General features: G+C 48.7%; 3 protein-coding genes and 1 long non-coding RNA gene across 4 annotated transcripts; 1 reads left to right on the forward strand and 3 right to left on the reverse strand.

The window, feature by feature from the left end:
• Nucleotides 1-3,166: 3,166 nt before the first annotated feature.
• LOC100686073 (metallothionein-1) lies at nt 3,167-4,317 on the reverse strand. Its single transcript, XM_038531005.1, has 3 exons — nt 4,159-4,317; nt 3,519-3,584; nt 3,167-3,408 (listed from the first exon to the last, which is right to left on the reverse strand). Exons 1-3 carry the CDS (start codon nt 4,184-4,186, stop codon nt 3,317-3,319), a joined length of 186 nt encoding a protein of 61 aa, XP_038386933.1. The 5' UTR covers nt 4,187-4,317; the 3' UTR covers nt 3,167-3,316.
• A 3,445-nt stretch (nt 4,318-7,762) lies between these two features.
• On the reverse strand, nt 7,763-9,416 carry MT1E (metallothionein 1E). The gene is given in 3 exon segments (NM_001003173.1): nt 7,763-8,004; nt 8,667-8,732; nt 9,307-9,416. Coding segments are annotated over 3 exon segments (186 nt in total). The 5' UTR covers nt 9,335-9,416; the 3' UTR covers nt 7,763-7,912.
• A 3,804-nt stretch (nt 9,417-13,220) lies between these two features.
• On the reverse strand, nt 13,221-14,120 carry MT2A (metallothionein 1H). Its single transcript, NM_001003149.1, has 3 exons — nt 14,040-14,120; nt 13,686-13,751; nt 13,221-13,487 (listed from the first exon to the last, which is right to left on the reverse strand). Exons 1-3 carry the CDS (start codon nt 14,065-14,067, stop codon nt 13,396-13,398), a joined length of 186 nt encoding a protein of 61 aa, NP_001003149.1. The 5' UTR covers nt 14,068-14,120; the 3' UTR covers nt 13,221-13,395.
• Nucleotides 14,121-14,309: 189 nt separating this feature from the next.
• On the forward strand, nt 14,310-25,449 carry LOC111092758. The gene is made up of 3 exons (XR_005355720.1): nt 14,310-14,532; nt 18,189-18,275; nt 24,845-25,449. It is a non-coding gene; the product is annotated as an uncharacterized LOC111092758 (long non-coding RNA).
• Nucleotides 25,450-26,375: the final 926 nt, after the last annotated feature.

Here is a 26,375-nt window from a genome sequence, read left to right on the forward strand (position 1 = left end):
CCTCTTTATTAAATTGTCCCAAATGGCTCACTGGTTTCCTGCCTGGGATTTACTGGCATCTAACCCACAGAGTCAGTCTGGGATCTCTACAGGGGCCCACCTCCCACTAGGAAATCCAAAGGTGACCAGCTATGCCTCCTCCCCACCCCAGACAGCTGGGGCCTTTGGGTCTGGGACAAGAAGTGAAGACCTTAGTGGACAGGCTAGAATTCATTCACAAGAGCTGTGGCCAGTGGCAGAGATGGGGGTGTCTGAGGGCAGCAGAAGCAGTGATAACAGTTGTGCCAACTGTGGCAGTCCAGCCAGATTGCTCCTGGGACAGGACCTGCTGTTTGCCTTTCTCCAGCACCATGGCTCCTGCCCCATTCTCAGGGCCTCATTCTCCATCCTTCTGATCAGTTCCAAAGTCCCCATTTACCCTTTCAATGAATTTCTTTGTTACCTAATTTGGCTAGAATCCATTTCTGTTGCTGTCATTGAAGGGGCCCTAATTGATACAGGATTCCCTTTTAGGATTCAAAGGGACATAAATTGTTACCCAGGACTCTTCCCAGCAGGTGTTCAGCTCTCTGATCCCTGGAAGACTGAGATGAACAGCAATCTCATAGAAAACAAATCTGTAGGGGCACCTGGGTGGCTCAATTGGTTGAGCATCCAACTCTTGATTTTGGTTCAGGTCATGATCTCAGGATCCTGAGATCGAGCCCGACATTGCACTCCTCACTCAGCACAGAGTCTGCTTGAGATTCTCTCCCTCTCCCTCTGCCTGTCCCTCCTGCTCATGCTCCCCCCACTAACAAATAAATAAATAAAATCTTAAAGAAAAAGAAATGAAAACAAATCTGTAGCTTGGTCTAATCATCCTCACGGCTCCCATTAAGGTGGGTTTTTTATTGTTCCCATAACATAGCTCCAGTTATGGTATGAGCCATAAAACAAAAGTTACCTTTTGTTCCTGCCAACTTCATCTTGAATTTCTGCTTCTCAGGGGAGAGGATCTGACTGGTTCATCTAATACTAAGCATCTGCATTGGTCAGGGGTGTCATGCCAGCCTCCCCCTCTTCCCTTGAAGAGTTAACTCTCTACTTGTCCAGCCTACCCACCAGTTTTCCAATTAGTTCTGGCCAAAAAGTGCCCATAGGAAGGAAGGAAGGAAGGAAGGAAGGAAGGAAGGAAGGAAGGAAGGAAGGAAGGAAGGAAGGAAAGGAAGGAAGGAAGGAAGGCTGGTCAGATTGAATCACACCCTCCTCCAAAGCTTTCACACCTCTGTCTAAGCTTGTCTCACACTTGACCTATCCCAGAGTCTTCTCTGTCTTCTCCAAAAGGCAGATACATGGACTCTGTGTCACTCTGCCCCAGTTCAGCAACTGCATCTTGAAATGGTAAATAAATGCTCCCTGAATTCAACAGGGACTTGAATAAGCCTTCCTCCAGCAAAGGGATTGGGATGTGTGTGTGTGTGTGTGTATATATATATGTGTGTATATATATATATATATATATATATATATACATACACACACACATATATCTTCCTCTACACCCAGCACAATGGTTTACTTATAGTAGGAGTCCAATAAGTGCTCTTTGAATCTAGTAGAGAGCATTTATGGATCACCTACTGATTGTCAGATACCGCGCCTGGCTCAGAGGGAAGTAGCACCTTCTGAGCACTTATTTTGTACCAGGGACTGTGCCAGCCACGTTTAACCTCACAACAACCCTATGGGTAGGCACTATTACTGCCCCCACTTTACAGATGAGAAATATGAGGCACCAACAGACCATATAACTTGCCTAAGTATTAGAGCTATGGTCTTAGCCAGGCAGTCTGGCCCCAGAGCAGCCATGCTTAACTGCTTTACCATCATCAAGGTATTAACTTCTAGAATTAAATGAGGCATTCTGACGTGGCCATATCATTTAAAAAATCTATTCTACATTAATCTGTCCAACTGACACCATAACGGTCATGTCCCCACCCATCTCTTGGGAAGATAGGGCTGAAGTAAGGATGCCACTTCACACATGACTTGAAAAATAAAAAGCTGCAAGCCAGGTCATGGTGTTTATGAGGCCAAATGAAAACATTCTGTACCCTTCCATGGAGCAGATTAGCAGCTGTGAGTCCCAAAAGCAGAGTTGTGAAATATCTGGGCACATTTGTGCCTGTGACACCAGGAGTTCCAGACCAAAGAAGGCACTAGCCCATCACACTGCTGCCCAAGAGCCACAAGGTCTGTGCCAGGCTCTCCCCAGGAAACGGTGGCAGGGACACCATTTCACCCACACTGGGGTGGTGTTTCCGTAGTAAGAGCCTCCAAGGGGGCTGGCTGCCTTTTCAGCCTGATTTGGTCTCTGTGAAAACATTTCCCACATCCTGTGGGGCAAGGCCTGCTCGCCTCTCCTTCCATAGACTGACAAGAACTGGGAACCTTCAAGTCCCCTGGGCCCCCAGGAGGACAGCCACATCTTGGAGTTGGCTTCACATTCATTTGGGGTGGAAAGATCTACCGGCAGAGGCTCATTTCATTCACTAAATGTTCCATGTGCCACCCTCAGTGGGCTAGGACCTTAGGTATTTCTTAGAATCCAAGTTCCCCAGCCCATCTTACACCTAAGAAATAGAAATGGTAAGGGGGAAATGGTACAGTGGTGTGGCACTCCCAACCTAAGCATTTGTAGTGCAACCAGGTTGCAAGTCAAGCAGATGAATGAGACACATGGTCTCTGCTCTCTCTTTTCCAAAGTGAACTTAGAACATCCCCTCACATGCTTACCCACACATCAGGATCTCTGCTTCAGTTGTCCCCTCAGACAGGAATGCAGCTCTCCATACCAGGTCTCCTGGCTTGGGCTCACCCAACAGCATTGTTACATTCTGTGATTTTTTGATTCAGTGATGATCTGTCCTCAGCAGTCTGTAAGTGCCTTGTTACCTCAACACTGAGAACCCAATGCTTATGTATCCAGTAGATGCACCATAGGTGGCTGTTGAGTGAGTGTAGGCAGTGACACAGATACTGACACAGATGCCAGACCACAGAAAACCTTGCCCTGTCCCCACTTCCTATGCCTACCCCACCCCTAACTTCCCCCAAAGCAGTTTCACCTACACCCCAACTAGAATCAAGTCCCACCTTCCCAACACACCAGACACTTGGAGCCAGAAGAGTCTAGATGAATTTATTGTCTTTCAAAGATTTCATAGAAACAGGAATGTAGCAACTGGATCAGGGTAGAATGAAAAAGTAAAAAAAACTGCAGGTTTGTGCATGTTGCTCTATTTACATCAGGAACGGATGTTCTCACACATCAGGCACAGCAGCTGCACTTGTCCGATGCACCTTTGCAGATGCAGCCCTGGGCACACTTGGCACAGCCCACAGGGCAGCAGGAGCAGCAGCCTGGGGCAGAAAGGCCAGAGGGTCAGAGTATTGTCAGGGACCCTCCCCAACCCCACCACCTCCCGACTCAGTCCAGTCCCCAGATCCCTAGAAGACCCCACCAGACTCACTCTTCTTGCAGGAGGTGCATTTGCACTCCTTGCATTTGCAGGAGCCAGCGCACGTGCAGGAGCCACCTGCAAGGGAGAGAGGGGCAGTGAGCAGGGGAGCCATGTAGGAGCCACAGCAGTCGGGTTGCAAAGCCTCCCCGCAGCCTTGGGTCAGTGCCCAGGACTGGAGCTCCTTTCTCACTCGGCGCAGGTAATGGAAGCCAGGGAAGGAAGCCCCACTCGCTGGCTCCTGGAGCTAGGAAGGGTAGGTCCCCTCCGGAGAGGGCTCCTCAAGGAGGGCACCAGGCTGAGGCTGGCGGCCAGGACCCCGGGTCTTGAACCCTGAGGAGGCAAGGTCCCCACCTGCCATCAAGTCTCGGCAGCCCCGAGACCTGGACAGGGCACTGGGTCCCAGGCCAGCAGCCACTCCCCCCCCAGCGGGGGACCTCGACGTGACCGCAGCACCCCCGACTCTCTACAGTCTAGTTGACGGGAGGAGAGACATGCTCTGCGGAGCTGGGCGAGGGCGCGGCGACCAGCTCGTGCGGACTCGGGAGTCGACTCCGGCCCCAGCTCCAAACACCTGCCCCGCCCGCCCCAAGGACGCAGGTCCGGGCCGGGGAAGCGCGGACCCCGGAGGCGCAGAGCCTGGGGTCCGTACCGGTGGAGCAGGAGCAGTCGGGGTCCATCTCGAGCCCAGGCGAGGCGAGGCGAGGCGAGGCGAGGCGAGGCGAGGACGGAGGTCCCAGGCAGACCACACGGAGAGTCAGAGCCCGGGCGGGAGACGGGGTGCAGCGGGGCCCCGCCGGCGGCCTTTATGCGCGGCGCGGGCGGCCCGGGCGCAGAGGCCCCGCCCCCGGCCTTGCACCCGCCCCGCGGGGAGCGCGCGGCCCGCCGCGTCCTTGGCCGCGCTGAGTGCAGCCCCGCGGGCCGGGCGCACGAGTCCCCGGGGCGCCTGAGCTCGCTGCGCCGCGTGCCCGGGGGCTGCGCGCCGGGTGGCCCGCGGGGGCCCGGCCCCCACGCCGCCCGCCGGTCGGCGTCCCCGAGGTCGGCAGCGGGCCCCGGTCCCGGGTGTTCCGGGCCCCCGGCGCCTGGGTCCTCGCCGCCCTCCCCGCCTCGGCCCCGTGCACCTGGTGTCCCCGGGGTCGCCGGTTCCCGGATCCGTGTGCAAACCCGGCCTCCCCCTCGTGACCTGGGACTGGGGTGGGGGTGGGGTGGGGGCGTGGTGGGGCCGGGGGGGGGGGAGGGTGGGCGTGCGGAGCGACCCGAGAGAGCTGTGTGCAGAGGCCTCGCGGCGATGTGACCTTTGCCTCCCCTGGCGTGTCTTCTCCGTGTCCCCACGTGGGGCTGGCCTTTCAGGGCCTTTCATCCTGTACACCGTGGGGACTGGACCGCTGCCTCTTTCGGTTCTCACGGCCCAACGGATTGTGTAGGTCCTTCTTTGCGTTAAAACTAATGCTGCCCGGGGGCTGCCCCCGTGGGGCACCTGACTCCTGGCCCGTTCCCAAAGAATGAGATAACCACAAAGGAGGGATCCTTTTAGGTGATATAGAGACCTGGCTTTAAATAACAAAGTAAGAACAGTGGTTATTTCCCTTTCAACATTCCAAGAATTACATAGTGTTTAGTGACCCCCCCCTCCTCCTCCTCTCCCTGCTGGGCATAGCCTGTCTAGGTCCCTACCTTGCTTGCATCCTCTCCAGCCTCTCTAGTAGCCATCAGCCCGGTGAGCTCAGGCTTCTGGCTCCCTTCCTTTCCTTCTACCCACCAAGGTTGAAGAGATGTGTGGGCACATTTGTCCTGGTTCTCCTATGCCTAAACTTCTAGGTGCTTTCCTGAGCCCTGCTAGTTCACCCCACTCAGGATGGAGGTTCCCCAAGCACGGGGTACCCCCCCCCCCAGAAAAGGGTTCTTTTTAGATGATAGGCCAACCTGGCATCAAATAACAAACCAAAACAACTGGTTCTGTCTCTTTCAGTATTCTTGACAACTACATGGTGTTTAGTCTGTCAGAATCTTTTGCTTATCACTTGGCTATTTGAACCCTAATAGCAATCCTAAAGAGTACAATAGTTATGAGCCAGTTTCCCAAAGGCAAAAGTTTAAGCGTAAGGAGTTTAAGACTACTAACCCAGGGTCACAGGGCTGGGAGGTGGTACCCTAGATCTGCTTCCAGCCATTCCAGGAAGGAAGGAAATTAAATGATAAAGCTTCCCTTGCGCCTGGAGGTATGTCTTTTGTACCTCTCTACAGTCTCAAGCTCAATCCTGGGAATGACAAAGTGATACAAAAGGTAGATAGATAGATGATAGATAGATAGACAGATGATAGATAGATAGATGATAGATAGATAGATGGATAGATATGATTTTGTAGCAACTTTCAGTGACATGAGCAGCCAGTTGAGGCGAGCAGGTGAGATCAGCTGTAGTATATAGGTTTACAACTCTGACTAGGAGCTGTGTGACCTTGGGTAGTTTGTTTAACCTCTCTGGAAATTGGCACAGTCACTTCAGCCCCTGCATGTTCACTCTCTTGCTGGTTCTTGTACAGATCAAATGACATAAAGGATAGGAAAGACTCTTGTGTCTGTCCAAACGCTGTGGCACCATCCTGTCCCGAGGGGCTTATTGCTGGTCATCCACACTCCTCCTGACCCCAGGTCAGCAAGTTTCCAATTCCATCTCTAGCCTCTAACCCAGGGTAATACTTCCAAGCCAATGAGCTTTCCACTGGAGTTTGTTGTGAGCTAAAAGTAGTCTCTCTCCACAAATGTCAGTGTGAATGTATTAGTGACCATAATAGCCAGTGTTTATTAAACCCTAGTTAGAAGCCAGGCCACTATCTCATTGAATTTCCCACATTGCAATATAATCTCCTTTCTATAAGTGAAGAAATGGAGGCTCGGCTGTACCAACAACTTGCCTAGTTTGTATGGCCAGGAAGAGGCAAAGAAGGCTGTGAACCTGGCTTGCCTGACACCAGAGCCCATGCCCTGGACACACACCGCCTCCTGAAATCCCCATTCATACCAGGCACCTGTGGGCAAGCACGGTCCTGACTCCAGGTCATATGATGCCTTTTCCCTTTGATTGAACATCAAATAGCAATTCCCTCCACAAATAGCCAGGAGGACTAACCGTTGGCATTAATTACAAGTCACTCTGGGCCTCACTCCTGCCTAATGAACATCACCACCCCCTCAAGTGCAGAATCCATCACCCTACAGAGGCAGACACAAAGTACTTCATCTGGAACTAGTTCTCGGGTACCCTCCCTCTTGCTGGGAAATGGCTGGGCACCAGCCAAAACCCACAGATGCCCTGGTGGGATACTGAGGACAGTGCTACTCGAGGTGGTCACACATCCTGTGAATTGTTTCTAGTGCTCAATGCACACCTTCAATGAATAAATATGCACTTCACAATTTTTAAATGTTGTTTCTCATATTTACTGAAATTTATTGAATAAAAAAATGGATTTCACATATTGTGCCTTAAAATTTTTTGTTTAGTAATTTATTTTGCCAAAGCTTAAATCTGCTAGAAAATAAAAATGGGTCTCTTGAGTGTTTTAAAAGCAAGCCCTGTATATAAGTCTCACAAGTGGAGAATTGGATTCCATCCCAAGCACTTTAAGATTTTAAGTAATCTCTCCACCCAACATGGGGCTTTAACTTAGAACCCCGAGATCAAGAGTCCCACACTCCAACTGAGCCAGCCAGCCAGGTGCCTCTCCTGAGTACTTTTGCTGAGGATCTAAGTGTGGCAAGGAATCCTGAGAATAAAATAGAAATTGAATTCTAAATCTTTTTTTTTTAATTTTTATTTATTTATGATAGTCACAGAGAGAGAGAGAGAGACGGGCAGAGACACAGGCAGAGACACAGGCAGAGGGAGAAGCAGGCTCCATGCAGGGAACCCGACATGGGATTCAATCCTGGGTCTCCAGGACCACGCCCTGGGCCAAAGGCAGGCGCCAAACCGCTGTGCCACCCAGGGATCCCAGAAATTGAATTCTAGATCAACACTTCCAAGGAGAGTAGAGGGAAACCGTGTCCACCCCATAACCCTATGTCATCCAAATGCTTCATTTTCAGTCAAGAAACTGCTGGAAAGGTCACTTGACTTGCATAAAGCAGTTTGTTAGGGGCCAATACAGGAGTCCAGAACCCAGGTGTCTGTGCTTCCAGTCCAATGCCCCACCCCCACCACAATGGGTTTGAAGTCCCTATTTCCAAAGGACACAAAGGAAAACAGCCAGAATAAATTCAACAATTTTTAATTTAATTCATGTATTTTATACAAACGGGAATGTAGAAAACAAGTCAGAGTGATATGAAAAAAATGCTTTAAAACTGCAGGTTTGTACATGTTGCTTGCTCTATATACATCAGGAACAGGTGTTCTCACACATCAGGCACAGCAGCTGCACTTGTCCGACGCACCCTTGCAGATGCAGCCCTGGGCACACTTGGCACAGCCCACGGGGCAGCAGGAGCAGCAACCTGAGGGAGAAAGACCAGAACGTCAGAGCATGCCAGAGATCACCACACCCCCCTGCAGGCCCAGCCCAGGTCCTGCCCCCAGCCCCAGAGGACCCTGGCTTGAGGATGGCATGCTGTCCCTAGACACCTGGGTCTTACCCATTAGGAAAAGGCTGCCCTGCCCCATCCAATATCAGGACAGAGCAGAATGCCTGGACACAGTGACAGGGTTTCCAGGGACAATGTAGGTTAGTCCCTTGTCCCTAGGACCACAGTGAAGTGAGGAAAGTCCTCAAGAGAGGGGGCACTCCCTGCCTAGCAGTTCCCAGGAGGGCCAGGGAAGTACTGCAGTCACCAAACTCACAAAGTGCTTCAGTATGAAAGGGATTAAGAAAGCTGAATGGGCAGGCAGGAGACCTAGTTCTAGTACCAGGTCATTGCCTTGATTGGTGGGAACCTTCTGGGCTTGCTTTGTTTCCCCGTTCTAGAACGGGATTGGGACTCAATCATGTACACGCCCTTTTGGCTCCAATTCTGGAATCAAGGACTCAAGGCAGGGGAGGCAGAGAGGCTGGGTGACCTCTGTGCTTCCCCACGTCCCCTGCCTGCTGACCTCTGTGCTCCCCCACGTCCCCGACCCAGACGTCACCGCAAATCCCCACCCAAGACCCCACCAGACTCACTCTTCTTGCAGGAGGTGCATTTGCACTCCTTGCATTTGCAGGAGCCAGCGCACGTGCAGGAGCCACCTGCAAGGGAGAGAGGGGCAGTGAGCAGGGGAGCCATGTAGGAGCCACAGCAGTCGGGTTGCAAAGCCTCCCCGCAGCCTTGGGTCAGTGCCCAGGACTGGAGCTCCTTTCTCACTCGGCGCAGGTAATGGAAGCCAGGGAAGGAAGCCCCACTCGCTGGCTCCTGGAGCTAGGAAGGGTAGGTCCCCTCCGGAGAGGGCTCCTCAAGGAGGGCACCAGGCTGAGGCTGGCGGCCAGGACCCCGGGTCTTGAACCCTGAGGAGGCAAGGTCCCCACCTGCCATCAAGTCTCGGCAGCCCCGAGACCTGGACAGGGCACTGGGTCCCAGGCCAGCAGCCACTCCCCCCCCAGCGGGGGACCTCGACGTGACCGCAGCACCCCCGACTCTCTACAGTCTAGTTGACGGGAGGAGAGACATGCTCTGCGGAGCTGGGCGAGGGCGCGGCGACCAGCTCGTGCGGACTCGGGAGTCGACTCCGGCCCCAGCTCCAAACACCTGCCCCGCCCGCCCCAAGGACGCAGGTCCGGGCCGGGGAAGCGCGGACCCCGGAGGCGCAGAGCCTGGGGTCCGTACCGGTGGAGCAGGAGCAGTCGGGGTCCATCTCGAGCCCAGGCGAGGCGAGGCGAGGCGAGGCGAGGCGAGGACGGAGGTCCCAGGCAGACCACACGGAGAGTCAGAGCCCGGGCGGGAGACGGGGTGCAGCGGGGCCCCGCCGGCGGCCTTTATGCGCGGCGCGGGCGGCCCGGGCGCAGAGGCCCCGCCCCCGGCCTTGCACCCGCCCCGCGGGGAGCGCGCGGCCCGCCGCGTCCTTGGCCGCGCTGAGTGCAGCCCCGCGGGCCGGGCGCACGAGTCCCCGGGGCGCCTGAGCTCGCTGCGCCGCGTGCCCGGGGGCTGCGCGCCGGGTGGCCCGCGGGGGCCCGGCCCCCACGCCGCCCGCCGGTCGGCGTCCCCGAGGTCGGCAGCGGGCCCCGGTCCCGGGTGTTCCGGGCCCCCGGCGCCTGGGTCCTCGCCGCCCTCCCCGCCTCGGCCCCGTGCACCTGGTGTCCCCGGGGTCGCCGGTTCCCGGATCCGTGTGCAAACCCGGCCTCCCCCTCGCGACCTTTGCCTCCCCTGGCGTGTCTTCTCCGTGTCCCCACGGGGGGGTGGGGGCTGTCGTTATTTCTGTTTCAACGTTAGAGAATTACATAGCATTTAGTATGTGCCAGGCCGTGTTATATTCACTTTTGATTTGTGTGCCCTCCCAGAGACCCCAAAAGGGAATTACTACTTTTGAGCCCTTTTTGTTAACGGATAACGACAACACAGAAGTCTAAATTACTTGCACAAAGTCCTACAGCTAGGAAGTTGTACACTGTTGAGTCCAGTCAGCTTCCCAAGGGAAAGAGAACGTCTGTGATAAGCCTGATTTTGGCCTAGGAATGTCTACACTTCTCTTTCTACTGCTTGAAACCTTTTCAAATAAAGAGTAGGCTCTATGGACGCCTGGGTGGCTCAGTGGTTGAGCATCTGTGTTCAGCCCAGGGCGTGGTCCCTGGATCAAGCCCCACATTGGACTCCCTGCATGGAGCCTGCTTCTCCCTCTCCTGTGTCTCTGCCTCTCTCTGTGTGTGTCTTTCATGAATAAATAAATAAACCTTAATAAAAAAAGAGTAGGCTCTATGTGAACTGTGAGTAGCACAAAAAGTGATCCATAAGTGAAATATATATATTTATATATTGTATTAGTATATACTAGATACGCTTTTCTGGCTATCTTCTATGTCTAGAATAAGACTGATTCTCATTTTTGGTAATGATGAACAGTTTGCTTTTAATATAAATTAAAGAAAATATGAATCATTTCAAAGTACAATGTTAAAATATGGTGTAGGTAGTAAAAAGCATTGGTGGGTATCTTTTGGTATCTGACATAAGGCAGAGAGCATCTTCCTTGTGACGTTATAAAGCAGATCACAGTGTTGTGGGGGAGATTGAATGGTTCTCTCTGGCCCATAGGTCATATTCTTATGTGGTTGATAAAGACCACACAGGAAACAAAACTGGGCACCCCAGCCGGGCTTATTTGTCTGGAGGTAAATAAATATCCCTTATGTTATGCATAATAATAATAAAGTAATAGCTAATATTAATAGACACATCACATTTGAGGCACTGTTCTAAGTGTATTAATTCACTCAATCCTTTGAATCAGATCACCCCCTTTTTTTGCCCTTTTTAGAGTGAAGGAAGCTAAACCAGCCATAGAGGTTAATTTTCTTAAATTTTAAAAAATACTTTGTTTATTTGAGAGAGTGAGCATGAGAGTGAAGGAGCAGGGGGAGAGGCAGACGGAGAGGAAGAAGCAGACACCCTGCTGAGCAGAAAGCTCAATGCTATGGGGGGTTGGATCCCAGGACCTTGGGATCCTGATCAGAGCCAAAGGCAGACCCTTAACTGACTGAGCCACCCAGGCACTCCTCAGAGAGGTTTGTGTCACCAGCTGTAAGTGACTCAGGTGAGACTTGCACTCTTATGGACTGACTGCAGCATCATGCTCTCACCCACCCCCCTGCACCGTGACTTCATGTGAAAGGTGAGGACACCGAACATCTGGTACAGAGGCTGTGGGAAGAGCACTGAGCTGGCAGTCAGATCCTCTATATTAGCTTTGTGACCTCTCTGGACTTCAGTTCCCCATCTCTCAACTCTGGGCATAAGTGGCCCATCTCCAAAGGCCCTTCCACCTTTCAATAATGAGAAGCAATATTTAGCACCCAGTGACATCATCATCAGCTAGCCTTGGACAGGGCATGAGGCCAGTTGCATAGGTTCAGACCCCTGACTTGGACCTGTGTGACCTCAGGCAGGTTGCTTAACCTCTCTGAAGACAGTACAATGACTACAGCCCCTGCATGTTCACTCTTTCACTGGTTTCTGTACAGATCAAATGACATAATGGATGGGAAAGACTTCTGTGTCTGTCCAAATGTTTGTCCCTGGGGACATTGTGTAGGGGTACCTACCCTCTCCCTAGATTTCCATTCCAATTCTTAACCTCCAACCCAGAATAATGCTTCAAAATTAATGACCCTTTCCTCAATAGCTTATTGGAATCCAACAGGATTCCCTCTTCATAAATGTCAGTGTGGACATAATGACCAGTTTATTAAGCCCTGGCCAGGAGCCAGGACCCTGTCATTTGATCCCCACATAGAGATAGATTCTCCTTTCTACAAATGAAGAAATGGAGGCTCAGTGAGTTTGAGCAGCTTGCTTGGGCCATACCACCTGTGGCATAATAGGCTGTGAACCCATCTTGCCTGACACCAGAGCCCATGCCCTGGACACACGCTGCCTTCTGAAATCCCCAACACACCAGGCACCTGTGGGCAAGCAGGGTCCTGACTCCGGGCCACATGACTCCTTTGATTGAACATCAAATAACAATTCCCTCCACAAATAGCCAGGAGGACTAACCGTTGGCATTAATTACAAGTCACTCTGGGCCTCACTCCTGCCTAAATGAACACCACCACCCCCTCTAAAGCGCAGAATCGGCCACCGTCCTGCAGAGGCAGACATGAAGTGCCTCATCTGAAACTAGTTCTCAGGTACCCTCCCTCTTGCTGACAAATGGCTGGGCACTTCCCTCCAGTTCCTTGGTCACTTTGTTGGTTTCAAGTTGCAAAGGACAACTGGATCTGGGAGGGACAGAGTCCAGCCTGACCTAGGGAGGAACTTCCAAAGTTTCAGAGCCAGGTCACAACAGGGAGCTGTCAGGGGTACTGGGTGTCTTCAGTCAGTGGCACAGTGGCAGGGAGAAGCCAAGTTCCCTGGGCCTGTGGTGTGTGTGTGTGTGTGTGTGGGGGGTGGTTGTTATCCAGGATAGTGCTACTCAAGGTGTGTGTGGTCAATAGTACTTGGGCATTATGTGAATTCTTTCTAATGTTCAATGGACACATTCAGTGAACATATATATTTGTAGTGTTTTAAAATCTCTAATTTTACTCGTTCAGATTATTTTTTGAAGTTATGTATGCTGGATAGAGTAAAAAAAAAAATCACTCCGTTACAACAGGCATTTTTTAAGAAGCCCAGGTAGGATTCAAACAGGTGAAGAGTTATTTTCATCTTCTGTAGTCACTTTCAAGCCCAAAATCCGTAAGTAACTGAGGTTGGCAGGGAAACCACGGGGCATAAAGTCTGAATTGACAGGGCAGCTGTCTGGCTAGGGTATAGGACTCTTGATCTCTGGGTCAGGAGTTCAAGCCTCACGTTTGGAATAGAGATTAAATAAAATTGGTACCATGCCTTCTACCCGCTGGCATAATCCTCTTCCATTTTACAGAAGGTTTAGCTTAGTTAAGTCACCTGCTTGCCCTAAGGCACTCAGTTTATTAGCAATTAACATTTGTGTACAGAAAACCGGTTTCTGCAATTCCAGTCCAATTCCCGTCCAATTCCCCACCGCAGCCCTCATGCGCAGGCAAAAGAAAACAGAGCAAGAATAAAGTCGACAGCTTTTATTATAATTCACGTATTATTTCATAGGGAAAATAACTAGGAATGTAGTAGCAAACGGGTCAGAGTTGGACCCAAAACAAAAAGCACCAAAAAACCCCCCACAAACTGTAGGTTTGTACACGTCGCTCTATTTACATCAGGAATAGGCTCTCCCCCACATCAGGCACAGCAGCTGCACTTGTCCGATGCGCCCTTGCAGATGCAGCCCTGGGCACACTTGGCACAGCCCACGGGGCAGCAGGAGCAGCAGCCTAGGAAAGAGGCGGCAGAGATAAGTGCTGGGCACACAGGATCAAGGATTCCGGTCCCCGCGACAGGGCGCACTGGGGAAGGCAGCACCTTCCCTAAGGAGAGGGCGTCGGCTGTTCGGTTTAAACTCCCCGCGGGGATATACAGGGTGGAGGTGGGAGGGGGTGGGCAGGGGGTGTATTAAGAAAGATTCCACTTACTCTTCTTGCAGGAGGTGCATCTGCACTCTTTGCATTTGCAGGAGCCGGCGCACGTGCAGGAGCCCCCTGCAAGGAGAAAGGCAGGCGGTGAGAACCGTCTCTGGAGACGACTCGAACGGGGGAATGGGTGCTGGCGGCCCGGGTTCGAGTCTCAGCCCCACCCGGACAAGCAATCAAGTCCGACCCCTTAATTGGCAAAAGGGGGGCTCGATTAACCTCGGGAGGGGGTCCACCGAAAGGCTGTGGGAGAGAGCACCTAGCACCCCGAAACGGAGTGACCAAGAGAAGACGGGGCGTCAGAGACAGCTCCCCCCGCTCCGAGCCGGCACGCGGCCCCGAACCAGCTGTCCTCACCCGCGGCGCAGGAGCAGTTGGGATCCATGGCGAGAAGGGGCGGCTGGAGTCCGGGACAGCGGGCGGAGAGACGGCGGCGCTTCGAGGAGGCGTGGTGAGCGGCGCGCCGCGGGCCGCCCTTATAAGCGGCCGGGAGCCGGGGCGAGTGCAAAAGCCCGCCCGCCGCCGCCTGCGCACGCCCCGCGCTGGGTCGTGCACACGGCCCCGCCCCTTCGCCCCAGGTGCCGGGAAGCCGCCCCCGGGCGCCCCGGGCCACGGCGCACGAGGGAGGGCCGGGTGCAGACGGCGGCCGCCGCGGGCCCAGCCCCCTGCCCCCCTTCGTCTGCGTGCACACCTGGCGCCCCCCTGACCTGTGCTTGAACTCTAGTTGGCTGGGGACGGGCTGGAAAGCTGGGGTGGGGGCGGGGGACGGGTTTCGGGGACCCTGCTCGGACAGAAAGATCCGTTGGAAGTGCACGCAGATTACCAAAACCTCAGTGCCTGGCAAGGCTTGGTAAGTGACACGCAGTGAGCCCGGGGGACGGTTACGGACGTGTGGATCCGGTGTACACCGAGTGCTTTCTTACGCGACAGAGACCGTAGCAAGCACGGCATCAGCTGACTCTCAGTCATTCCCCTAACGAGTGTTGAAATGGTGTCACTTAGGCCAAGTCCCCAAAGCGGGCTCAATACCTAACCTAACTGCAGTTTCAGCCTCTCCCAGAAATGTGAGCCCTAAGGGTCAATCAGGAATATTCTGGTCAGCGCTCACGCTCACCAGGCCATCTATCCCGGGGTCCTTTCTAGTTCCCCAGGGAAGTAATCCACCTAATGAGACCCCCCCCCCCCCCCCCCCCCCCCGCCCTTCTACCTCAGGGACTAAAACAATCTTTTCCTTTCCTTTGCTCAAAACATTCTTGCCCCACTCTCTTTCCTATAAAAACTTTCCATTTTGTACAGAGTTGCCTCAGAGTTCCCCTCCACTTGCAAGATGAAATGCTGCCCGATTAATGAATCCTTAACAAAGCCAATTGGATCTTCAGATGGACTCAGTGGAATTTTGTTTTTAAACACAACCCTGGGGGCACCTGGGTGGCTCAGTGGTTGAGTCTGCCTTTGTCTTAGGTGGTGATCTCGGGTCTTGGGATCACGTCCTGTCTAGGCATAGGACTCCCAAGGCAGGGGGAGAGGAGGCCTGCTTCTCCCTCTGCCTGTGTCTCTGCCTCTCTCTCTCTCTGTGTGTGTGTGTATCTCATGAATAAATAAATAAATAAATAAATAAATAAATAAATAAATAAATAAATAATCTTTTAAAAAAGATTATTCATGAGAGACAAAGAGAAAGAGAGGCAGAGACACAGGCAGAGGGAGAAGCAGGCTCCATGCAGGGAGCCCGTTGTGGGACTCAATCCCGGGTCTCCAGGATCACGCCCTGGGCCAAAGGCAGCACTAAACCACTGAGCCACCCAGGCTGCACATAAATAAATAATCTTAAAAAAATAAACACAACCCTGTGAGGTAAGGACTATCCCTTAGTCTTATTTTAAAGAGGAAGAAATGGAGGCCCAGAGAAATAAGTTGCTTGCCCAACGTCACAGAGCTAGTGCATAGCAGAGCCCAGTGATTCAAATCAGTCTCCAGCAGATGCTAAGGGAAGATCATCTTAGGGTAGATATCACCAATAGGAAAGAGTAAAGATCAAGAAACTACAAGCCTGGTGCTCAGGAAACTCAAGAGTTAAAGGGGTGGCCCCACAGGTGCATAGAGAAAGGTCACACAGGGTGATGGCTAGGATGGAGGTTGCATTCAGGGGCAGAGGGAGCAGAGGGGAGGAAAGTCAGTCCAGGCTGGCAGAGGGCTGGTCCATCGAGGTAAGGAAGGTGAGAAGGTCTTTGCCAGGCAGAGGAGTGGGGAGGAGTTGTGTTCCAGCCTGCAGAAGAAGTAGCCAGTTAGAAAGTTGGCATCACCATGGGACATTTGGAAGGGAAAACCCCACAAGAACTTTCTTCCCTGGTGTAGCTGAGGAGAAGAATGGAAGTAGCGTCCAAATTCCAATCCGAGGAATCCTGCTTCCCTGCTCATGTGTGTCTGGCTGATGGGTAACGTATCTTAGATCATCATCCTCAGAATGCCCAGAGTGTGTCATCAGAGGAGTCAGCAACCTCTGGTTACTGGAAGCTTCCTGGCAGCTGAGGGAATGCCGGTTGCTGCAGCAGGGAGTTTAGTGAGGAGGCGGGCAAGGACAGGCTGTTCTTGTAGCATTTACTGTAAGGTCCTGTGGACTTGTCTTCATAGCTCAGCTCAAACGTCACTTCCTCGGAACCGTCCTGAATCCCATGCTCAGTCAGGATACCAGTAAACATCCTGTCCTTTTCCTTCCTGGCACTTTCCATGTCTGTAATATGTCGGAACTTGGTGATTCTTGGATTGATGTCTGTCCCTCCCCATTCCAGCCTGCCGCTGAAAACAAGAACGGTCATTGCTCCCAAAATGTGGCTCTGGCCCTGGGCACAGGGCCAAATCTGCAGTGGGTACTAATAAGTATCTGTCAGATGAATTAATGGGGGTAATCCCCTTAATGTCCCCTCCCTCCCTAGCCCCCACCATACATTAAGGCCGATTACAAAATGAAAGTAAAAAAAACTCCTTTTTGCTGCCCTGGGACTGGTGTGCTCACTCCAATAAAAACACCAAGCAGGGCCGGAGAGTGGAGCCATCACGGGGACTAACTTCCTTTTTTTAAAAGATTTATTTATTCATGAGAGACACACAGAGAGAGGAAGAGACACAGACAGAGGGAGAACCAGGCTCCCTGCAGGGAGCCCGATGTGGGACAATCCCAGGACCCTGGGATCACGACCTGAGCCGAAGGCAGACACTCAACCACTGAGCCACCCAGGTGCCAAGGGAGACTAAATTCTAATGTCACTGCCACTCACTTGCTGAGTGACCTGGGGGCAGTTGCATGCCAGGACTCCTCTGAGCCTCAGTTTACTTATCCTGTCAAATGATCCAATTGTACTAGAACTTGAGGGTCACATGCAAACTCTCTCTGATTTTATTTTATTTTTAAAGATTTTATTTATTTATTCATGAGAAACAGAGAGAGGCAGAGACATGGGCAGAGGGAGAAGCAGGCTCCATGCAGGGAGCCTGATGTGGGACTCGATCCCAGATCGCCAGGATCACACCCTGGGCTGAAGGCCGTGGTAAACCGCTGAGCCACCCAGGCTGCCCTCTCTCTGATTTTAGAGCCAGGGTCTCAGAAGTCTCACTGTGTCTGACAGCCCTGTGGACTAGAGCACTGACGGTCTGCTCTTGGGGCAGTGGACAGATTTTGTTGTTATTATTTACATATACATACATATTATATACAAAAGTCCTGGCTTCTAATCAGGTGGTCACTGGTGTCCTCAGGGGAAACAATCCAAATCTATGAAGAGACAATAGGGCTTGTTTTTGCCCCAAAAGTCTTGAATCTAGCCTTGGGTTTGGGCTGTCCATGTTAGTGAAATTTGCTTCCAGGCCTTAGCTGTCTGCCTTGAGTCATTCTGATTCATTGAGGGGAGGGATGACCAATCAGCAAAGGGGGACCTGGCCCTAATCTTGCTCATGCCCCTGAAAGCCTCACTGGGCTGGGGAGAGAGCTGGAGAGGAAGGAGGTCCAATGTCTGTATCCCTGGCATGGTAGAGGGTGAGGGAGATGAAGCCAAGCAGCATTAAATGAGGAAAAATAACCCTGCGATAATCTGATGGGAATCATTAGTGTGAGGCAATGATGTGGCCCTAGCTTGCATTAATAGAAGTATGCCATCTAGAATGAAGGAGGTGAATTTTCACTCCCCTTTTAACCATAGAGGTGGATGTTTATAGTTCTGCTGCCCAGCCGTCCACTTATCCTTCCCCTGTGGCAGTACCCTTAGTTCTCCTTTGTAGAATCTCCCCTCCCCACTCTTGGTCCATATGGTTTAGTTCTCCACCATCCAGGATGGGATCCCAGGCCATTCCGCCTCCCTGGCCATGGGGATGGGCTCTGATTTGTTCACCTAGCCACAAACCAAAGAAAATCACTGAAACTTGCTGGGAATGCTGGGAAAATGAAATTCCTTTTCCATCTACACTTGAACCTGGGAGGAGTGAAGCTGAGTTTCTAAAGCCTTTTGTCTCCAGGAGAAGAGCCTGAAAACAAAGCCATGACAAAGGAAATGGAGACTAACCTCACTGGAGCACCTGGACCCAGCCATCCCTGAAGCCACTGTGAGTCAATTGTTTCCCTTTTTGTGAAATCATTATGGATGAAGTCCTAACTGGCAGTGTTGGCCAGACCATCCTGAGGCTTGTGTTTGCTGTCAGGCTTCAGCTGTCCAGGAGATGGTTGATCACATGGTCCTAAGACTCAAAAGCCATCTCGTGAATGACAGTTGAGAGAGAGAGGTAGACAGGTTCATTCTGGAAGAAAAGTTACCTTCAGATATTTGGACAGTGGTTGCTCTGATTATCTACAGCTGTGTGACAGATGACCCAAAGTTTAGTAGCTCAAACACTACCATTTTATTGTCTCTGGTTTGGGGGGGTCAGGAATTCCAACAGGGTTCGTTTGGGTAATTCTTTTGTTCCCTGCATCATTGACTAAGGCCACTTGGTGGCATTCAGATGGTGAATGGGCTGGTCTGGAAGAACTAAGACAGCTTCACTCACATATCTGGCACCTGGCAGGAGAGGCTGGAGGGCTGAACTCACCGGGAGGTATTGACCAGAGCTATTGACCAGAACTCCCACATGTGACATCTTCAGCACAATAGCCTCAGGGCAGTTAGGCTCCTTCCATTCATCTCAGTGATCCAAAGGCATGGGGACCAAGAGGCAGGCATGGTAGCTGCATGTCTCAAATCCTGGGCCCCGAAACCAGCACATGACAGTTTCACCACATTCTGCTTGTCAAGCAGTCACAGATCCTGCTGCCCAGATTCAAGGGTTAAGGATGAAGGCCTCATGTATTGCCGGGAGGAATGAGTGGCTTTGCAGGCATCTCTAATCTGCCAGAGTAGTTGTGGAGAATAATATACGTAATGTAATATAGAATAATATATGTGTATGTATAATATTATTAACATTAATATATATTATGTATAATAGTATATATCCAATTGTATATATATACACACTTGAAGATATATATATATAGATAGATAGATAGATAGATAGATAGATAGATAGATAGATATAGATTTTTTTTTTTGAGAGAGAGAGAGAAAGAGAGAGTAAGAGCACATGAGCAGGGAGTAGAGGGAGAGGGAGACAGAGAATCTTAATTTAAGTAGGCTCTACACTCAGTGCGGAACCCAACTTGGGGCTATCTCATGCCCCTGAGATCATGACCTGAGACAAAATTAAGAGTTGGACGCTTAACCAACTGAGCCGCCCAGGTGCCCCATGGGGAATAATACTGAGCACCTGTTATGCACCAGGCCTGATGCTGAGAACATCCAGAGTTTATCTCACTTAGACCTCAGCATAGCTCATCGAAATCTAAGTGAGATAAACTTTTATAGATGAGACCCTAGAGTTTTATGGCCTGCTCAGGGTCACAGCTATAAACAGCAGCACTCGGATTTGAACACAGGACTTTCTGACTCCACACTTATGTGTGTATGCCATGCTGAAAAGAAAACAATAGGCTTGTCCTCTGTGGTCCCAAGGGCAGACCCTGGGCAAGGATGGGGCTGCATAGATAAAGGTTCTGCTCCAGATGGGAAAGACCTTTTTTTTTTTTTTTTAAAGATTTTATTTATTTATTCATGAGGGACACACAGAGAGAGGCAGAGACACAGACAGAGGGAGAAGCAGGTTCCATGCAGGGAGCCCGATGTGGGACTTGATCCCCGGACTCCAGGATCAGGCCCTGGGCCGAAGGCAGGCACCCAACTGCTGAGCCACCCAGGCATCCCGAGAAAGGCCTTCCTTGCAATTAGAGCTGGCCATGACTGAAAAGGACCAGATTGGCAGATAGTTTCCTGTCACCATAGCAATAGAAACAGAGGCTGGTGATTCTAGCAGGAGATAGGGGGATGGAAAGAAGTTAGGTCCCTCTTCCCAGGGATCCTAGAATTCCACAGTCCCTGTCACAGGTGTCATTCATGTGATCTTAGATCTTCCTTCTCTTTTTACTGACCCTGCCTTCCTTTCGGAGGTATCTTAGTTATCTAATACTGTAAAACAAATTTAGCAGCTACGATAGCACACGTTAATGTCGTAGTTTCCGTGGGTCAGGAATGCAGGCAAGGTTCAGCTAAGCACTCAGTCTCAGGTTCTCTCATGGACAGTAAGTGGGGTGTCAGGCAGGGCCACAGTCAACATAAGAGTGAACTGGGACAGGATTGGCTTCCAAGCTCCCTCATGGGGTTGTTGGCAGGATTTAGGTCCCTGGGGGCTACTGTGCTGAGGCCTTGGCTCCTCACAATCTGTTGGCCAGAGGTCTCCCTTGGCTCCTGGCCACATGGGCCTCCCCCAGAACATCACACAACAGGACAGTGAGCAAGCAAGACAGAGTGCCAATAGCAAAGTGTGGTCAGACGGAAATCACGGTCATTTTAACATAGAGTGACATCCAGTGGCTTTTGTAGTGTTGTATTTGTGAGAAGAAGTTTCTAGGTCCCAGCCACACTCAAGGGGAGGGGACACACAGGGGCATGAGAAGTAGCATGTGGCATCACAGAGGCCATCTTAAAGTCTGGCTACCCTGGGAGGCGAAGGCAGTGGAGTGCTTTCTGCCCTTTATGCAGATTCTTTTCTTTGCCTAAAATGCTCTCTCCACCCCTGTCCCCTTCATTTGTTGGGTCTCAGCTTAAAGGTCACTTCCTCAGAAAAGCCTTCCCAGAACCCAAAATATCGGAGTCTCTCGGTCATCTGCAAAACGTCTGCTCTCTCTGTGGCATGTATTACAATGACAGGTAGTAGTTGTAAAGCTGCTGACGGTTACATACTCCAGATCCTGAGCCAGGTGCTCAGGACTTTATGTGTGTGAACTCACTTGATTCTTCTGACCCTTCCCCCACATGTGGATGACTGTTATCATCCACATTTTACAGGGGGAGAAACCAAGGCTCAGAGAGGCTGAGTGACATTGCTGAAAGCCACTTGCTAGTAAAGGGCCCAACCAGGCCATCTTTCTCCAGAGCCTGTGCACTTAGGCCCTCTGCCACGCAGACTGTCAGCAGCTAGTGTGGTGTGTGACTTTTTTTTTTTTTTTTAATCTTTGACTCCCAGCTAGGCTGTGGGCTGTCTGCTGTGCTCACTGAGCTAGCTCTGGCACCTGGCACAGTGCCCAGCTCCTGGTGGGTGCTTAATAATGCAGAGGAATGGAGAAAATTGAGTCTTTCCAGAAGCCAATAAGGAGACTCCTTAAAGGGCAAGACCTGCGTTGTGGAGAGAGTCAGCTTTGAAAGCTTGCATTCAGGGAGAAGCTAAACACTCTCTGGCATCACTCCCTTCTTACTAATCTGGCCTCCACTTCCCTTTTCTCTCCCCTGGCACTTCTACCCCAGTATCAGGGCATCCCACCCCCTCCTCCAAACACATGTGACACTCTGCACTCCACGTGTTTCCTCCCTCCTACCATCCCAAAAACCTGTTTCACAAGCCTTCTCTAAGGAGTCTTCCTTCATCTCCCAACACAGTGGAGTCTCTCCCTTCTGAAAGCCACCAGAGTTTTTGCTTGTACCCCCTCACCCTCCCTGGGCCTCAGCCTCCTAAACTCTAAAATGAGGAAAGCCTGGGTGCCGTGGTCTGTTTCTTCCAGCTTCTAAAGCATCCAAAATTAATAAGGGCACATGATGAAATAAGCACTGGGTGTTATATAAGACTGATGCATCACTGACTTCTACCTCTGAAACTAATCATACATTTATGTTAATTAATCAAATTTAAATTTTAAAAAAATGAGGCGTCCAGGATTCCACTCCGGATTCTTGCAATGGCTTTACCCTCCCCACTGGTCTGTAAGTTCCTTGAAGGGCTGAGACCATTTCTTTTCATCTCTCCTCAGAGAGCACAGTGATTTTTAGGCATTCATAAGTATTTTTGTGAGGAAATGGTTAGTAGGGGCTGGGTTGGGATGGCAGCTCACTGGAGATGTGTTTCTTCTGTGTCTGCTCAAAATCCCACAGAAAGAGAGAAAAGATCATTCATTAAAAGGCTGAATAATGGAAAACTGAAGAATTCCACCAGAAAGCATCATGCTCTCTGATTCCAAACTATATTACAAAGCTGTAGTAATCAAAACAGTATGATATTGGCATAAAACCAGTCAAATAGATGAATGGAAGGGAATAGAAAGTCCAGAAATAAGCCCACATATATATGGTCAATTAATTTATAGCAAAGGAGCCAAGAATATACAGCAGGGAAAGGGCAGTCTCTCCAATAAATGTGTTGGGAAAATTAGACAGTCACATGCAAAAGAATGAATCTGGACCACTATCTCACACCATACACAAAAAAATAACTCAAACTGGATTAAAGATTTGAATATAAGGCTTGAAACCATAAGACTCCTAGAAAGAGCATGGGCAAAAAGCTCCTTGACATCGGCCTTATTGATGATTTTTTATTTGACACCAAAAGCAAAGGCAATAAGAGCAAAAATAAACAAATAGGACTCCATTAAACTAAAAAAAGCTTTTGCACAGCAAAATAGAAAGGCAACCTACTAAATGGAAAAAAATGTCTGCAAATCATTTATCTGATAAGGGGTTAATATTCAAAATATATACAACTCATATAACCCAATAGCTAAGATCCAAACAATCAGACTAAAGAATGGTCAGAGGACGCATTTCTCCAAAGAAGACATAGAGATGGCCAACAGGTACATGGAAAAATGCTCACCATCCCATAATCATCAGGAAAATGCAAATCAAAACCACAATGAGGTATCACCTTACACCTGTTAGAATGGCTATTATCAAAAAAGAAAAATAATGAGAGTTGGTGAGGATGTGGAGAAAAGGGAACCCTGGTTCATTGTTGGTGGGAATGTAAACTGGTACAGCCACTGTGGAAAACAGTATGGAGGGTCCACAAAAACTCAGAAATAAAACTACCATATAATCCAGCAATTCCACTTCTGGGTATTTATGAGAGGAAAATGAAAACACTAAATCGAGAAGATGCACCCTCATGTTCATTGCATTATTTACAGTAGCCAAAAAGTGGAAACAATCCAAATGTCCACTGTTGGGTGAACGTATAAACAAAGTGTGGTATACAATTACGATGGAAAAGTTATTCAGCCTTAAAAAGGGATGAAATTCTGACAAATGTTACAACATGAATGAACTTTAAAGATATTACGCTAAATGAAATAAGACATGAAAGGACAAATAAATATTATATGAATCCACTTACTTGAGACACCTAGAGTAGTGAAATTCATAGAATAGAATGGTGGTTTTCAGAAGCTAGAGAGAGATAAGAAAGGGGAGTTCTTGTTTAATGGGAACAGCGTTTAGTTTGGGAAGATGGAAAAGTTCTGGAGATGGATGGTGATAATGGTTGTACAACTATGTGAATGTATCCAAGGCTATACACTTAAAAATTGTTAAAATGGTAAATTTTATGTTAGATATATCTTACCACCGTAAGACATTTTATAGTGGGCAAAATATTTAAATTGACATGCCAGCAAAGAAGATACACAAATGGCTATTAAGCACACGAAAAGATGCTGAACATCTTTGTATTTGTATTAGAGAAACACAAATTGAGACCGCAATGAGATACCACTTTACACCTATTAGGAATAGTAGGGTGAAAAATTCAAACATCTAAGAGGGCTGGTGAGGATGTGGAAAATGTGTAACCTCTGCACACTGCTAGCGGAAATGTAAAATGGTACAGCCACTTTGGGAAGTAATTTGGCAATTTCTCCAAAAAGTAAACACAGAGCTACCACAAGACCCAGCAATTACACCCCTAAATATCTAACCAAGAGAAATAAAAACGTATGTCCACATGTCTACACAAAGACTCCTGCACAAATGTTCACAGCCATCTCTGAATATAGCTATTATTTGAAGTAGCCAAAAAATACAAACAACTCAAATGTTCATCAACTGATGAATGGATAAATACACTCTGGTATATCCATACACTGAAACACCTATTCAGCAAAATAAATAAATAAGTAAAAGAATAAATAAACAAACAAATAAAATGAATTTCTAGGCAGGCAATACATGGCATGAATCTCAAAGACATTATGCTAAGTGAAAAATAAAAAGAATACATATGATTCCATTCATATGAAATATCTATAAAAGGCAAACTCATAGAGACAAAAGGGAGGTGATTGTTTGCCTAGGGTTGGTGGTGGGAGCAGGAGTAAACTACAAATAGATACAGTAGAACTTCTGGATGGTGAAAATATTTTAAAGCTGTATTGTGGTGGTGATGGCACAACTCTAAAAACTTGTTAATGTAATTGAATTATACACTTACAATCAGTGAATTTTATGTAAACTACATCTTGAAAAAGGTGTTAAAAAACAAAATTGAATTTCATCAGAAGTCCTAAACCTTTGAGAACTTCCTGAAAAAGAAAAAACAGATCAAAGACAAAGGATCAATGTCCAACATATATAAAATAGCTTCTACAAATCAATGAGAACATAACAGACAAATGAAGTGAAGAAAGGACAAAGGACATAAATCAGTAGTTCTCAGAAAATGGCAACTAGTAGCCAAGGAACCATTGGAAGAATGCTCAACCTTACTGTTCAAATTACTGTGTAATTTAAAATATAAGATGTCATTTTTTCATCCATTAGGTTGACAAAAAAATTCAAGGTTAATACCCGGGGTGGATGAAGGAATGGAGCACTGAACACTCTCAGACACTGCTGGTGGAATGCAAACTAGAACAGACCCAGTAGAGGACTTTTGGCAAGGTCTATTAAAAGAGCTGTTTCTTGTACTCCAATAATTTGACATAATCAGCTACAAGTCAGAGAAACTCACTGACACAATGTACATAAGAAGGAGGGACAGTCTACATATTGGAAAAAAGTGGAATTCACCTAAATATCCATCCATTAGTCTGTAAGAAAATTTTAAAATGAACTTTTATGTCATCATTCCATGATATACTCTATAGCAGTTATTAGCTATCTATGTCCTAACATAAAATATCCTATGTCCTAATGTCCTAACGTAAAATATCTCCAAGGCAGATTGTTGAGTGAAAAAAAAGGTAAGTTGTGGTATTCACTTGTATATATAAAAATTAGCCAAACAGAAATGAATGCAGTCTTTTTGTAAAAGGTTAATATGAGTAAAGCAAAAGATCCCCTTGATTGGGAAAATCCCACTCTATATAGACATAGATATAGATATGTGAAGTTTTAAAAAAGATTTTATTAATTTATTTGAGAGAGAGAGCATGCACATGAGAAAGCGAGAGAGCAAGAGTGAGAGAGCATGAGCTGAGGGTCAGGGGCAGAGGAGAAAGGAGAGAGAGAAAAGCAGACTCCCTTTTGAGGAGAAAGCGCAATGTGGGACTCGATCCCAGGACCCTGGGATCATGACCTGAGTCAAAGGCAGACAGATACTCAACCGACTGAGCCACCCCTGTGCCCCTATATGTGAAGTTTTAATTTTCCTTTTTTATGCAATTAGCAGTGTACCATATGTACTGTTTTACATGTTTGGTTCTGGGTTTTCTTAATTGTTTTATTGTTTGTTTGTTTTTACTTAATGATAGGTTATGGTGGTCTTTCCATAGTCCAGAACCTTACACCATCCTTTTTATTAGATATTTGTTATGACCAATTTTATACTTCCCTACTAAAGGATATTTAGCTTGTTTTGAGGCTTCTGTAATATGATGATGGTACAGTGAACTTCCTGGGTTGAAGATATACACGTTTTAAGTTTGACTAGCTACTGTTAAAATGCCCTCCACAGTGGCTGTACCAATTTACACTCCCTCCAGCAGAGGGTGAGGGTTCAGAACCATTCCCCTACCACTATTGTTGTAGTATTAACAAATAAAAAAGGGGGTTAAAATAATATTAACTTCACTATTAATAAAAAAATAAGTCTTTCACCCTTTTGCCAAACCGGTGAGCAAAACATTTAATTTGCATTTCCTTGATAAAATGAGATTGAATATTATTTCATTTGTTCTTTGGCCTTTCATTTTCCCATAAATTGCTTATTTATATCCTTGGAAAGTTTTAGACCATGTTCTCCATTTCTTATTAATTTGTATTAACTATTACATATTGTACATGTTAGTTTTCTCTCTTTCTGTCTCTCCTACACACACACACACACACACACACACACACTCACACACAC

This window comes from Canis lupus, chromosome 2 (genome assembly GCF_011100685.1).
Source record: "Canis lupus familiaris isolate Mischka breed German Shepherd chromosome 2, alternate assembly UU_Cfam_GSD_1.0, whole genome shotgun sequence".
Classification (NCBI taxonomy): domain Eukaryota; kingdom Metazoa; phylum Chordata; class Mammalia; order Carnivora; family Canidae; genus Canis; species Canis lupus.